Source organism: Mauremys mutica, chromosome 4, assembly GCF_020497125.1.
Source record: "Mauremys mutica isolate MM-2020 ecotype Southern chromosome 4, ASM2049712v1, whole genome shotgun sequence".
Classification (NCBI taxonomy): domain Eukaryota; kingdom Metazoa; phylum Chordata; order Testudines; family Geoemydidae; genus Mauremys; species Mauremys mutica.
The window spans coordinates 24166419-24179612 of record NC_059075.1 but is presented as its reverse complement, the minus strand read 5'-3'; the positions used below and the strand labels follow the sequence as shown (position 1 = coordinate 24179612).

The 13194-nt window shown below is 44.1% G+C and overlaps 1 protein-coding gene across 11 annotated transcripts in view; it reads left to right on the top strand.

Annotated features, from left to right (window-relative positions):
• Positions 1 to 11943, top strand: part of EVL (Enah/Vasp-like) — a 226675-nt gene extending 214732 nt beyond the window's left edge. For 10 of the 11 annotated variants that reach the window (XM_045014715.1, XM_045014720.1, XM_045014721.1 and 7 more), the window contains 6 exons: positions 2631 to 2694; positions 4827 to 4893; positions 4992 to 5051; positions 8890 to 8956; positions 9407 to 9464; positions 11337 to 11943. In XM_045014715.1, the coding sequence (XP_044870650.1) occupies positions 2631 to 2694; positions 4827 to 4893; positions 4992 to 5051; positions 8890 to 8956; positions 9407 to 9464; positions 11337 to 11374 (354 nt within the window). In that variant the 3' untranslated portion in view covers positions 11375 to 11943. The remainder of the gene's footprint in view (positions 1 to 2630; positions 2695 to 4826; positions 4894 to 4991; positions 5052 to 8889; positions 8957 to 9406; positions 9465 to 11336) is intronic. The other variant, XM_045014718.1, reaches the window with a different exon arrangement.
• The last annotated feature ends 1251 nt before the right edge of the window (positions 11944 to 13194 follow it).

The following is a 13194-nucleotide window of genomic DNA, read 5'->3' as shown; positions in this document are numbered from 1 at the left end:
TTGCAATCGCTTGAAGGCTGGAAGCACAATACTTGCCCACTGCACACACAATAAAATGACTAGCAAATGTTCATACAGTCAACCGAACCCAAGCTAAATTCAGCTGCTCCAGTGTACCTAGAAACAAGAATCCCTTCGTATTTATTCACAGACCAGATATTGCCTAAACCACATCAGTGGTTGCCTCTTTGCACTACGCTCACAGTGGTGTTTTTAAGGTTGAAGAGGCTTCCCCTCATTTACCCCTCAAGAATATTTGTGCCACCCAAAAGGAAAAGCCTCTTGTGTGGTACATCCTATTAGCATCTCATCTCAAATCTGTTCCACATATTTTAGTTCAAGCTCGTTGCATCCCTGGGCAGCAGATATCAGCTGAACTAGCCTGTGTCATCCATCATACACGATGGCTTTGGAAAGTAGATTACTTAACCCCTCGCTAAAGCAAAAATCAGCTCACTGCAGATGACAGATTACATTTAAAGCAGGTTTCTAATGGGGATGGGGACAGTACTTTAGCCACTGAGCTGCTCAAAAGCTGTAATGTATCTTTGTAAATGCGTTCTATACCATCAAGCATCCACTTGTTTCAGTTTGGTAGATCAAACAACATGAAATTTGGGTTCATGGAGGGGCTAGTAGGTTCAGTGCGTTTTTGTTTTAACTGTTCTGTCCGTGTGCTGGATGTTTCAGTTGTCCTCTAAAAGATTAAATGAGGGCTTCGGTTTTGATTGCATTTTAAAGTGAACTTGGTGCTTGTGAAAGGAGCTGCATTATCAGCCAGTAGACTGAAGTCCTTTGTTTATCCACAGAACAGTTACAGCCCAGGAGAGCTTCCCCACCGATCTCCATACCTAGGGTATGTCTGCACTTCAATCAGAGGTGACTTCAGCATGTGTAGAAATACCTGAGCTAGCTTTGATATAGGTAGCTCAAATGACAATAGCAGCAAAGCTGTGGCAGCATGGACTAGCAGTTTGAGTACATACTCAGGGTCCCGGGCAGGCTTGGACAACCCAAGCTGCTGTGGGTTCGCTGCCATTGTCATTTCAGTTAGATAGATCAAAGCTAGCTGGTATTTCTACCTATGCTGCAGTCACCTCTCTGATTGCAGTGTAGACATCCCCTAGAGGCAGCATGTCTAGGAGGTCAGGAGTAGTGCAGTCACCACTCCCATGCAGTCCTTTGCCTTTCTGCTGAGGCGATTGGGCCCATTGGCGCTGTTGCTATTGGCTTATGGCCTTGTAGTGCCTTTAAGGCAGAGCCCCATGCTGTGGAGGCTCACTCCCAATGCAGGAAAGTCCGGAGGTATCATGCCTGAGGCACACCGCCGCTACAGCTTCAGAGAGCACCAGCCTCAAAGACAAAGCACCACCTGCTCCCCTCTCCTCTTCGGGGCATGGCCCCAGGGCTTCCCACCCCATTTGGAGAGGCTTGCTGCAACCGCAGTGCTGAGGGTGCTTGCACTCTGTGAGTATGAAGGCTGCCATTGTGTGTAACCCCCAGCTAGGTGAGCAGGGCTGAGGCTGCCTCTATGGCCATCCACTCTGCTCACAGCTTTTCCTGAAGCCTGGGTTTGAATCATTTACTTAAAAATGAAAGGCACAATTACCCAGACGCTGCTCTCCCTCAGCTGTTAAATGCTACTGTCTGCTTTGCCGTTTGCTTTGCCATTAGCTCATATTCCACTCAGAGCTTTAGTTTAGTCACATTTTAACAGGCCTTCCTTAGTGTGATGATTCTGGAATTCACCCATTGATTGTGCAACAATAACAACTTTGCAATGCCTTTATTGTTGTTTTGGTACCTTCTATCAAGCCTAATGCAAAGCCAGCAGCCATTCAAACTAACTGACTGCTTTTTCATTTTAGCTGACGTGTTTAGTGCTTTGTCACAGAAAGCTCTTAAATAATATTTACAGGTCAAATACATTAATCTGGAGTCTGCTCTTTGTTACCCTTATGTAAAGCCCAGTGACGTCAGCCCAATTTCTACGAAGAAATGTTTAATGTCCTAGTTAGGATAGCTAAATAAACTGAAACTGCTACTACCATCATTAGTGGAGAGATTGGTCTAAATCCTGTTGTCACTTACTCCTGTGCAATCCAGCTGAAATCAGTGGAATTATATGGGGATAACAGACCAGAATCTGGGCCTGTATTTCTCCAGCAGTACAGTCAGTTTCTGAACTTGGGGATTGGTTAGCTTGAAGGATGGGCAACGGCAGCCAACACTTTTCAGTCACGAGCATTAGTCCAGCCCTAGTTGGTAGGTAGGGATGGGACGTTAACGTTTGCCCTCTGTTCAGTGACCTGAGTTGGTGGACTTCAGGTGAGTTCCTAGTAGAAAAGTGTTCCCATTAAAAAGAAGAAGAAAACACCACCCATCCGAATGTTCCCCCTTGCCGGTTTTAGTGGAGCAACCAGAATTTAAATGGACTTGGGAGTGACCTGCCATCTCACCTTTGAGGTGCTCCCCTCACATCAGGGTTGAGGCACATGGGCAAGAAGCTTGCACTGACACCGCCTGTGCTGTGGATGAACAGAGAGCACAGTCCATCACATCCATCAGTGACTGTTCACTTAAAAAACGTTGAGTCAAAATTTAGGAAATATCTTATTTTTCTTTTTTAGGAAGATGCTAGCACCTCGCCTTCACCAGTCACACGAGGCCCTAGCCAGCAGCAGAATTCTTCAGGTATTAAATCTAATTATTAGCATTCTTCATCTTCTCCTTAATCCAGTGAAACATTTTACCATTGGAATCTGGGTTCATTATCTTAGCTCTGAGTAAGGGGGATTTACTAACAGAACGTCTACAAATAGTTTTTGTTTTAAAATCTCTTTTGAGCAATAAAGGGTGAATGTGAATTTTCTTCTCTGATCAGCATAAAGACAGAACAGTGAATCTACTTGTTTGGACCCAGATTCTCTCACACATTGAAATCAATGAGAGTTAGGCCCCTAAATACCTTTGGGGATACGGACCTTGGTTCCTAATGGTCAGATCTCCCGTTGGTTTGTATCTACATACGCTTCTGTTATGGGAATTAAGGGGAGCTGCACTGATTTATACCAGCTGAGGATCTGGTCCTTAATGAAATTGCTAATCACAATGGGCCTGATCTCACAAGGTGCCATGCCAAACAAAGGAAGTTAGAGAGGCTCAGCACCTAACAGAATTGGGCCCTTAACATGGTTTTCAGTGGTGAAGTTGAGAACCAGAGATTAAATAACAGATCATCTACAGGTCATACAGAGACAACCTGGTGATGGTCCTGGGCCTTGTAAGCCTTACAAGCCTTACAATGAGCACTTAGGGTTTATCTACATTTAAAACATAGCAGCGGCAGCTCCGCTGCTGTAGCACTTCAGCGACAATGCTTTCTACACCAATAGGAGGACTTCTCCCGTCCACGTAGTTACTTCACCTCCCTGGGACGCAGTAGCTAGGTTGACAGGAGAATTCTCCCATCAACATAGCGCTGTCTAGACAGAGGTTAGATTGGTTTAACTGCATTGCTCAGGGATGTGAATTTTTCACACACGCTCTGGGCATCATAATTATAGTGATCTAATTTCGTAGTGTAGACCGGGCCTTAGTCAGTCCTTTGGGACCCTCAGACCAGCATCACTTTTGAACACAGAAGGCATTGTTTGCTTGCTTGCTTGTTGTGACGATGAGGAAGGATCAGATCGAAAGAGTGCATACGGATGAGCTGTAGGATTTTAGGGCTTTCTAAGCTCTTGAACTGAGTGATACTCTTAAGAATTGTATTTCGGGGTGCTCATGTGTTCCTACAAATCCTTAAACACACAAGTTGTATCTCATTGACTTCAGTGGGGCTACTCATGTACAGTCTACGTGAATCAGAAAGATTGAGCTCATAGTAAGGTACTTCATGAAAGAAGGTTATATACTCCTCCTAGATATGCCAAGGCAGGAAAAATTGGGTATTATTGGCTGAGTGTTTTGTAAAAATATACAGTGGTTTTGGCATTTTGTAACTTGAACCATATGAAATCCTCCATGGTGATTTGCGTAGCTGTAATGCTGCCATCCCTTCTGAGATATCCGAATACGTGACAATTCTGTGGTCCCATTGACATTTGAACTAAACAGTATAAAGTGTAAATAGCATTTTTATTCATATTAGACACACGCAGCAGAATCTACTTAATTGGGTTTATCAGAGGGATTCTCTACCTTTTTTTTGTTCTGTAGATCACTTTGTAAACATGAGAGCCTCTTGTAGACCCAGCTCCCCTGTACCCTACTGTTTTATTGTCAAAATGCTTCATACTGCAGACCACCAGGAAGGATCCAGAGACCACTAGTGGCCCATGGTCCCCAGCTGGAGAGCTGCATGTCTGTCATTTTGATTAAACAGTTGTCGCAATTAAGAGAAGAGGCCCTTTTAAATGTAAAAAAAAGTCTAGAAAAACTAAATGAAAATATTGTAATTGAATTAAAATTATACTCATCGTATTTATTCCATATTTCTTCTTTTACTATTTGAGTGATTTTTGTATTAAAAAAGCAAAACTCAGAACTCCACATCTTTTTAGTATGAGGTTAAACATCACTTAACTGGTTGGCAGTAACTTAAGGGGATCGAATTTCATTGCCCCTCCTCTGCATAGGTTTTTACTAATACTGTCCCAGTTAAAAGCAGCAGTCATTAATATTCTTTATTGCTAGACTATCCTGCTCTGTAAAGCATCCATCCCAGCTGAATAAATAAATATATAAGAAAAACAGTTTCATGTTTTTACTGTGCAAGGGGGAAAAAAAAGAACTAATAGTAATTCTTCATTCTTACTTTATAGACCCTGGGAAGAAGCCATGGGAAAGAAGCAATTCCGTTGAAAAGCCTGTATCTTCATTACTCTCTAGGTGAGCTGCACAGGTTACTCTCTAGAATAGTCTGGACTATAAGCATGCTATCTACATAACGTGTTCAATTCATGTCTTATTTCATTCCATTGCCATAGAAATCCATCAGTGAAGAGTCTTGAAGCTAAGAGCCCCACACAATCCCAACTATCTTCTAGGTACTGAAAAATGATCTGGCTTCTTAACTGTCTCAGCTTGTCCTTTGGGAAATCATGTCATTGTTCGGGCAGCAACTAATATTCATTTGTCCTTGTCGTGACTGTCCTCAGCCTGTTGTGATTTGCTCTTGTCTGCTGCTTTACTAACTCTGAGGCAGAGGCTGGTCTCAATTGGGCGGAGTGGTTGTTAATTTGCCATGCCTGATATCAAAGAAAGTTTGGCTCAGGGAGTGAGTGGTAGTGCCATGAACTGCCATATGACTTCTGTCCCTGGGCCCTCATTCAAGTAAGCATTTGCTTAAGTATCGCTGAAGTCAATGGGACTTAAGCAGATGCTTCAGATTAAGTGATGCTTATGTGCTTTCCTAAACTGGGGCCCTGTCTCTTGTTTCCTGGGTGAATGGGGAGCATTCTGTGCCACAGGGAAAACCAGGGCCTGCCTGGTGGGTCTCTTTGTCACCTAACAGCCAGAAGAACCCTCCTCAACAGATCTTGCAGGGTGATCTTTCCTAACAGGAGCCACTTTTATTGCCCAGCATCTGAGAACACTCAGAAGCAGAATCTATCGGGGGGTCTGCACCCAGGAGAGGAGAAATTATTTTTGCATGCAGTAAGGAACAGGTGCAGCGAGGAGTGGGGAAGGGAAAGTGAAGCTGACTGCAGCGTAGGAGCCACCAGAGAGGGCACCCAGGAAAGAGGAGACAGGAACGGTCTGGTTTTGTAGGCGGGAAAGTCAAAGGGAGGAGTCCAACAAAACTCGTCCGTCCAAATGGCCAAATTACAGGCACAATACGTTGATCCCAGGTAATGAAAGGTTAAAGTGAGACATTGGAAAGCTAGAAAGAGGCTTCCTTCCAGTCCCTGGCCAGTACCACAATGCGGCTATCGTATAGAGCTCTGAGCGTTGTTGGGATAAGTTAGGGGTTGGACATAGGTGCTTTAAATTACTCATTTCAGTAACAAACACTTTCCCTTATTTGACTGTTATTTTGTGCAACAGTGTTGCTAACACAGAGAAAAATAAGTGGGTGATGGCAGATGTCTGTGGGTACTGTGTGAAAGACCAGGGTCAAATCCTGCCCCACATTTCATTGATGTCAGTGGGGATGCACAGGTGTAACTAAAGGCAAAATTTGGCTGCCTGGGTCTATCCCAGATCCACCATACAATGTCAACCATTAAAGATGTACCACTTTTCATTAGATACAGATGATCATAGTATTCCCTGTCCTTGCAAGTGCTGAGCTGAAGCCAAGTATCAGAGGGGTAGCCGTGTTAGTCTGGTTCTGTAGAAGCAGCAAAGAATCCTGTGGCACCTTATAGACTAACAGACGTTTTGCAGCATGAGCTTTCGTGGGTGAATACCCACTTCTTCGGATGCAAGTCTTGCATCCGAAGAAGTGGGTATTCACCCACGAAAGCTGAAGCTAGTTACCAAGTGCTCACGCGGTGACTGCTGTAAGACCACTGCTGTTTGGAGGATGTTCAGTGGGAAGTGCATTCACATTCCGTTCTAGTTCTAGCACAAGGAACTTCTCTGCTTGTTCTCTCAGACACTTCGTGGGTGGGATTTTCAAAAGCACTCCCTGTTGGCCCAGCTCTGCTCCAGCAGAGTCAGTGGGCATTTGACCACAACCAGAGTGAGACCACGACTGAGTCCCTTCAGAAAACCCCATTCATAATCTTGCTCATAGCTCATTTGAGCAGCGTAAGGATCAGAATTTAGGAAACACGAAGGACTTGGTTGTGCAGCTCTTTCTTGGGCTAAAAGCCCACTGGAATCAATGCAAGACTTGCCTAAGAAAGAACTTGTACATAAAGATGATAGCAGAGCCAAAGCTGAAATGTTCTCATTAGGCATAGGCCACTTGATCTTTTTCTAAAACACTTCATAAAGAGTCACCAATTTCAAAATAGGGTTCATAACCTCTACTGGCTGTTTTAACAAAGCAAGCCTCTCTAACTCTAACAAAGTCAGCACTCTCAATAATGTCCACTGTGGTGCCCTTGGCAATAGAAAAGAGATGGGACTCAGGTATAGTTACACAAACCTGAATTCTTTGGGACACTGGGTCAAGAAACACAGCTTGTGCTGCACAGCCTTACCACTCAGCCTGCCTAAGGCAGGACTTAGCAATGGGATGGATTGCTGACTACGTTCCCTAACACGGTTAGATTAAGCAAACATCACTTTTTTTGGTTTTACCTTTATTTTAGCAGCTGACTAAGTCCTGAGCAGTCAAGGCAGTGTTTATTTTATAGGAAATGCAGGTGTGGAGGAGAGAATTAATTTTCAGATGTTTGAGTCAGACACTGATCTTGCAAACCTTCAGCACTGCTACACTAACTACACAGTGTTGTTATGTAAAAGCAGCAAAGAATCCTGTGGCACCTTATAGACTAACAGACGTTTTGCAGCATGGGCTTTCGTGGGTGAATGCCCACTTCGTCGGATGCAAGAGTGTTGTTGTAGCCATGTTGGTCACAGGCTGTTAGAGAGAGAAGGTGGGTGAGGTAATATCTTTTATTGGACCAACTTCTGTTGGTGAGAGAGGCCAGCTTTTGAGCTACACAGAGCTCTTCTTCAGGTCCGGGCACTGAGAATGTTTCTGAGACCTGAAGAACAGCTCTGTGTAAGCTCAAAAAGGCTGTCTCTCACCCACAGAAGTTGGTCCAATAAAAGATATTACCTCACCCGCCTAGTCACTGTAAATAATTAACAGCCATGAAGACTGCACCCTAAGGTAGCCACTGAACTATCTAGAACTTAATATTATTGATCAGAACTCTTTGGATAAAGCGTTACATTTTAATTCACTCCTGAGCCTCTCCACTGCATTTTAAGATTAGAAAACAAGCTCTTTTGCTGGCTGGTAGTGATCAGCTGCAGTCTGCTATCGCAGTAGAGTGCTGCTTGCTTCGCAAGATACGCTGACTGCAGAATACTCCTGAATGGCACAAGAGGGAGTAATGGAACTTTTAAAAAGTTAACCTACTCAAAAGCTGTGTTGGGATTTCATCTAGGTCGGGGGTTCTCAACCGTTTTCTTTCTGAGATCCCTACCCCATCCCACAACATGCTATAAAAACCCCAGAGCTCAGTGGCAGGAGGGGGTTTGGGGCTCTGGACTTCAGCCCCCATGTGGGGGTGGGGAGGCTGGGGCTTCAGCTGCGGGGTGGGGGGGCTCAGGGCTCCAGGCTTGTGGTTCTGCCCTGTGTGGGCACCGGGGCTCAGGGCTTTAGACTGTGGGGAGCTCCAGGGCTCTCGCAACTTCAGCCCCACAGCTCCGATTCCGGGTTCAGCCTCGTGGCTCTGCTCCCAGCTTCAGCCCCGTGAGTGACGCTGGGGCTCAGGGCTTTAGCCCTGGGGGGAGCGCCAGGGCTCGGGGCTACCAGTGGCTCTACCACCGGTGACTCCACTCCCGGCGTCAGCCCCAAAGGGGACACCGAGGCTCGGGGCTTCAGCCCCACAGCTCAGTTCCCGGCTTCAGCCCAACTGGAGCTGGGGACACCCAGCTTCACCCCCATGACTTCACTCCCGGCTTCAGACCCCCAGGGGGCACTGGGGCTCGGGGCCCTCTGTGGTTCTGCTCCTGGTTTCAGCCCCACACTTCAGCTGCAGGGCCCCAACCCCCTGAAACACACACTTCAACTCAAGCCCCCCTCCACCCCCCCCCGGGGGGCTGCGGACCCCTGGTTGTGAACTGCTGGTCTAGGTGTTGTGCAGCCAGTGACTATTAACATACTTCAATCGTAATGACAGTAGCAAACACCACATGGCTGAGTAAACATTGCAGAGAATTGATTTGCTCTTTTATCCTTTGTTTCCGTTTCTCAAGGATGAAGCCTGTGAGCAGCAGCAACGATGTGGCTATGGATGCCTTAGATTTTGATCGAATGAAACAAGTGAGTGGGTGTTTTGAGCGTAGGGAATTTGATATGGGTAGTTGTCTTTCCCCTTTGTGTTTGTCATACATGAAGGGCAACTGTTCAGGCTAAATGAAAATAGAAACATCACTTTTTGCCTTTCTGTTTGCCCAAACTTACAAACTCCTAGTATGGAGGAGATCAGAGTAGATCATAGTGGTTCCTTGAAGCTCAGAGGGAAACAGTCCCACTGTTATTGGATTAAAATGCTTGTGCAGCAATGCCACCCCCTCTTCCCTTGTACATCAGCAGATACAGAACTCAAGCCCTTTGGTAGTCAGAACACAGGTCCAGAACACAGAATCACTGGACCTAAAGGAGTAAAGTTAGTTAGCTGGCAGAAGTAGTGGGTTTTTATCATCTATATGGGCCAGCCCATAATGGAGAACATGGAATTCTTAACACACACCTTTTGTTTTGTCTCATCAGGAAATATTGGAGGAAGTTGTAAGAGAGTTACACAAAGTGAAAGAAGAGATAATTGATGGTAAGAAATAGGAAAATAATTGATTTTGATAAGTTTGATCCTGAGAGATTTCACTCCAATTCAATACATAAGAAAATAAAAGCTACAGAGAGTAGTTTTACAACTACTTTCCAAGAAGCTCTTTGTTAAATATGTATTAGTTATATGTAGATATGAAATAGATGTGACAAGTATGGATGTGACTATTGCTCAGAAGCTGGAGTGGAACCACAAGAGACAGCAGTATCTACCCATACTCAGTTTTGATCACTCAGTTGCATTTTTACATGCCTTGTTTGTGTGTGCTGTTTTGAAGCTTGAACACAAGGCATTCAGTCTGAATCTTTTCAGCAGTTTTGCTTTGCCTTTTGGGGCTGGCATAGCTTTTGCCTGGCATCCTGATTTCAAAGTCAACTGTGTATGTACATCAAAGCTTCATGTAAGGGATTTTTACCAGCAATACAAAGATTGCACTCTTTCATGCATATCTAACTGAGATGCTGAAAGCTCAGCCAGCACAGGTTTAAATGTAGACTAGAAAGAAGGAAGTTCTGCTGTCCTTGGTCTTTCAGTTATTCTGCTATGCTATGAATTCTCACCTGTGGTAAATACAATAGGGTTTTAAATCCTCACATAGAACAAAACTGAGTTTCTCCACATGTGTGTGGCTTTGTTCATTCAGTAAGTTTTGCCCTACCTTAAACAAACTGACTAGATTCCGATACTGGCTGCTGCTCTAGCAGAGACAACACCCATAACCTAGTACTGTTCCAAGACCAAAGGATATTGTTTATACAGCAATAAAAACACTCCATTACAGAATTGCTGGGGTCATTGAACTTGTTGCTAAGGCAACTGAAAAGAAGCAAAAAGAAATCTTGATTTAGTATTTACAACTCCATCCCCTAATTTCCTGTATAAGTATTTATTAATTATAGGTGGTACCATATCAGAGCATTGGTGTATCAGGGTGATGGTTCGGAGAAATCCCCACAATGCATCCAGCAAATTGTGTAATAGCATACACTGGGGCCAAAACCCCCTTCCCCACAGCTGCAGTGATTATAATCTAAATCTCAGAAGATTTGTTTGTCTCATAAGCTTGTTTTTTTAAACATATTCTAGCAAAATACAGTTTTCTAGAATGATTATGAAACTACATAAAAAAGAATACGAATTTCTATAGACTGCGATTGTCAATAGACTTTTCCATGCACATCAGCACTAGCATAGAATGAACTGTGTGGTCCATTTGTTGGGTGGAGGAAAGGGAGTCAGAATTCTTTGCCTCTGATCCCACCTGGCTGTATGACCTATGCTGTAATACTTGACCTGTACATATGTACACACAAGGGCAGTGTGAGGCTTAACTTATAAAGCACTAAACAGTATTATAGAAATGTGAACCTTATTTTTGTGTGTGTATTAATATAATGTATTGTTAAAAGACATTGGAAAAAATTGATACTATTTGACTAAGATTTGCGGTTCGGGGCAACATTCTGGTGGTGTAAGGCAGCCTAATTGTGGTGCCATTGAAATCAATGGGAGGTTTGCCTTTGATTTCAATGGAAGCAGTAGCAGACACAAGGAGTGCAATTTGGGAGACCCCCGGGGCAAATTTTAACAGGAAAAGCAACAATTAGGTGTGTGTCAGAAGGTACAAAAGAGAACAGCCCTTTCACCCCTCCAACCTTCGATACACAAGTTTCTTACTGCGTCCTCTTGTTTTTCCCCAGCTGCAATCCCACCCTTCTGCCCCCTTTGCTATGCAAGTTACTCGCATCCTCTTACCAGTGTATAACTTACACTACCTCTGCCTTTGGCTCTGAGTATTTACCGCCTGTCACTGGGAGTAGTTGTCTGAATTAACCTTTTGGTTTGGTTTTCCAGCCATAAGGCAGGAGTTGAGTAGAATCAGTACAACATAATGACTGCACAGCATCTGCGAGGTACTAAGGATGCTGGGAAGATTGGATCATTTCTAAGTGTACCAAGGTCATGCAAGATGGTGAAAGAGGACACCTGCACTGTCTTTGTTCTTAAACCCTTTTTATTAGCAGACTGAGCACACTTTGAAGCTTGCTGCTGCCTTGGATTTGCTTCATTTTAAAAAGTCTTAATCTAAAGAAAATATTAAATTTTAAATTTCTGGATTTTTTAGATTTCATCTGACACGGCACATCAGATTTGTCAGCCTTTTTTGTATTTTGTATTTGCTTATTTAAATGTATTATGTTTCTTTTTAGTAGTAGGTAAGAAAACATGTGAACCATTTGCTTTTAATAGATGACTTCAAAGTAATTTTACTGGTAGTCTGCAATGTAAATGAAGACCCTTTGCCAACAGAAATGTATTGTGGCATCACCAGAAGAAACAGAGACATGTTAGTTGTCAGCCGACAAGGTCTTTGACTCAGAGTTATCACAATATTAAAACGGTACGTCAGTGCACCAAGATATCTGTGTTCATATTGGTAATAAACTGTTTATTGTCCATATGGCCCTGCTTTTGGTTTTGTTCATTAGTTGCTCTAGCTTTGCACTTTAATTTCACTGTGTTGCTGTGGTGTGTTTTCTTGCTGGTTTTGGAGGCTCTGCTGAGAACACAAGAGCAAGGCTGCCTGCATGTTGTGAAATCTCATGTAACATTCATTTTTAATAAAACAAGCAGGAGAGACCTGTCAATGTAGCATTAACCTGCGCATCAGAATCTGGCCAAGCAGGCAACTCATTACCTACTCCCCTTTCCCTGACCACTCATAGCGGTGCAATGCCAACTGTGCAGCAGCTCCAGGTGGGGAACAGCTGGCTGCTAGCCCCATCTTCCTGCAGCAGTTGAGGCACAGGGTCTTACCTCTGCCTGCTGTCTATGTTGACCAGGGCCAGACTGCAAACAGGCTACTAGAATCTGGAAATACTGTGTCCCAGAGTCTGCCACAGCCCTGCAAGCTCGTATTGTCATCAGTAGCATTTACTGACCCGTAGTTGGTCCCAATGTCCCACTGCTCCACTCAGACCACCACTAACCCCTCCACTCTCTCATTCATTCCCTTCCTGCCTCCCACAAAAAACCCCAACCCCATTCCCTGACTTTTAATTTGTAAAGGGGTTTTTGTTCTGTTTTTAAGAAGGCTGCAGCCTACCCAGAGCAAGGGTGGGTGACAGAGTTAATAACTGCAGCCCCACCAGCCATGCTGGTGCAGCTTTACTGATGTTCTAAAAATTTCCCATGGTTGCTCACATGACCCTACTACAGGCAAAGCCTAGGGGCTGCCTTTAGACAACATTTCAATTGAAATTGGGCATTTCAACCTCTGCGTTGTCACACCGCAGTCCTGGAGGCAACGCTGGTACCCAGTACTTGCCCTTTATTTTCTGTAGTCCAACAGTGCCTGACCACTCAGCTCTTACTACTTGTACAAGTAGGGGCCATTCTTTCAGCCAAGTATAGGCTTGAGAATTTCTGCTAACTTAGGTCTGTTTAAGATTTACAAGAGCAGAATCCTTGTTCTATCCTCCTGCCCTTGATCATTTTGAATGGCATGAGAAAAATCACACAGTTTGAGCTCACTTCTTATTAAAACTGTTTTCTACCCACAACTGCTACTGAAGCAGTAGCTCCTGCTGTCAGCTTTTTAAAAGCCCAGATCTCTTGAACTGTGTGAACTTCTTATTTCTTGAGTGAAGTCAAATCAGCTGGTCCCCAAGCTGAAGAACATGTAGTATTTTATTTAGTCTTCTGGCCTCTC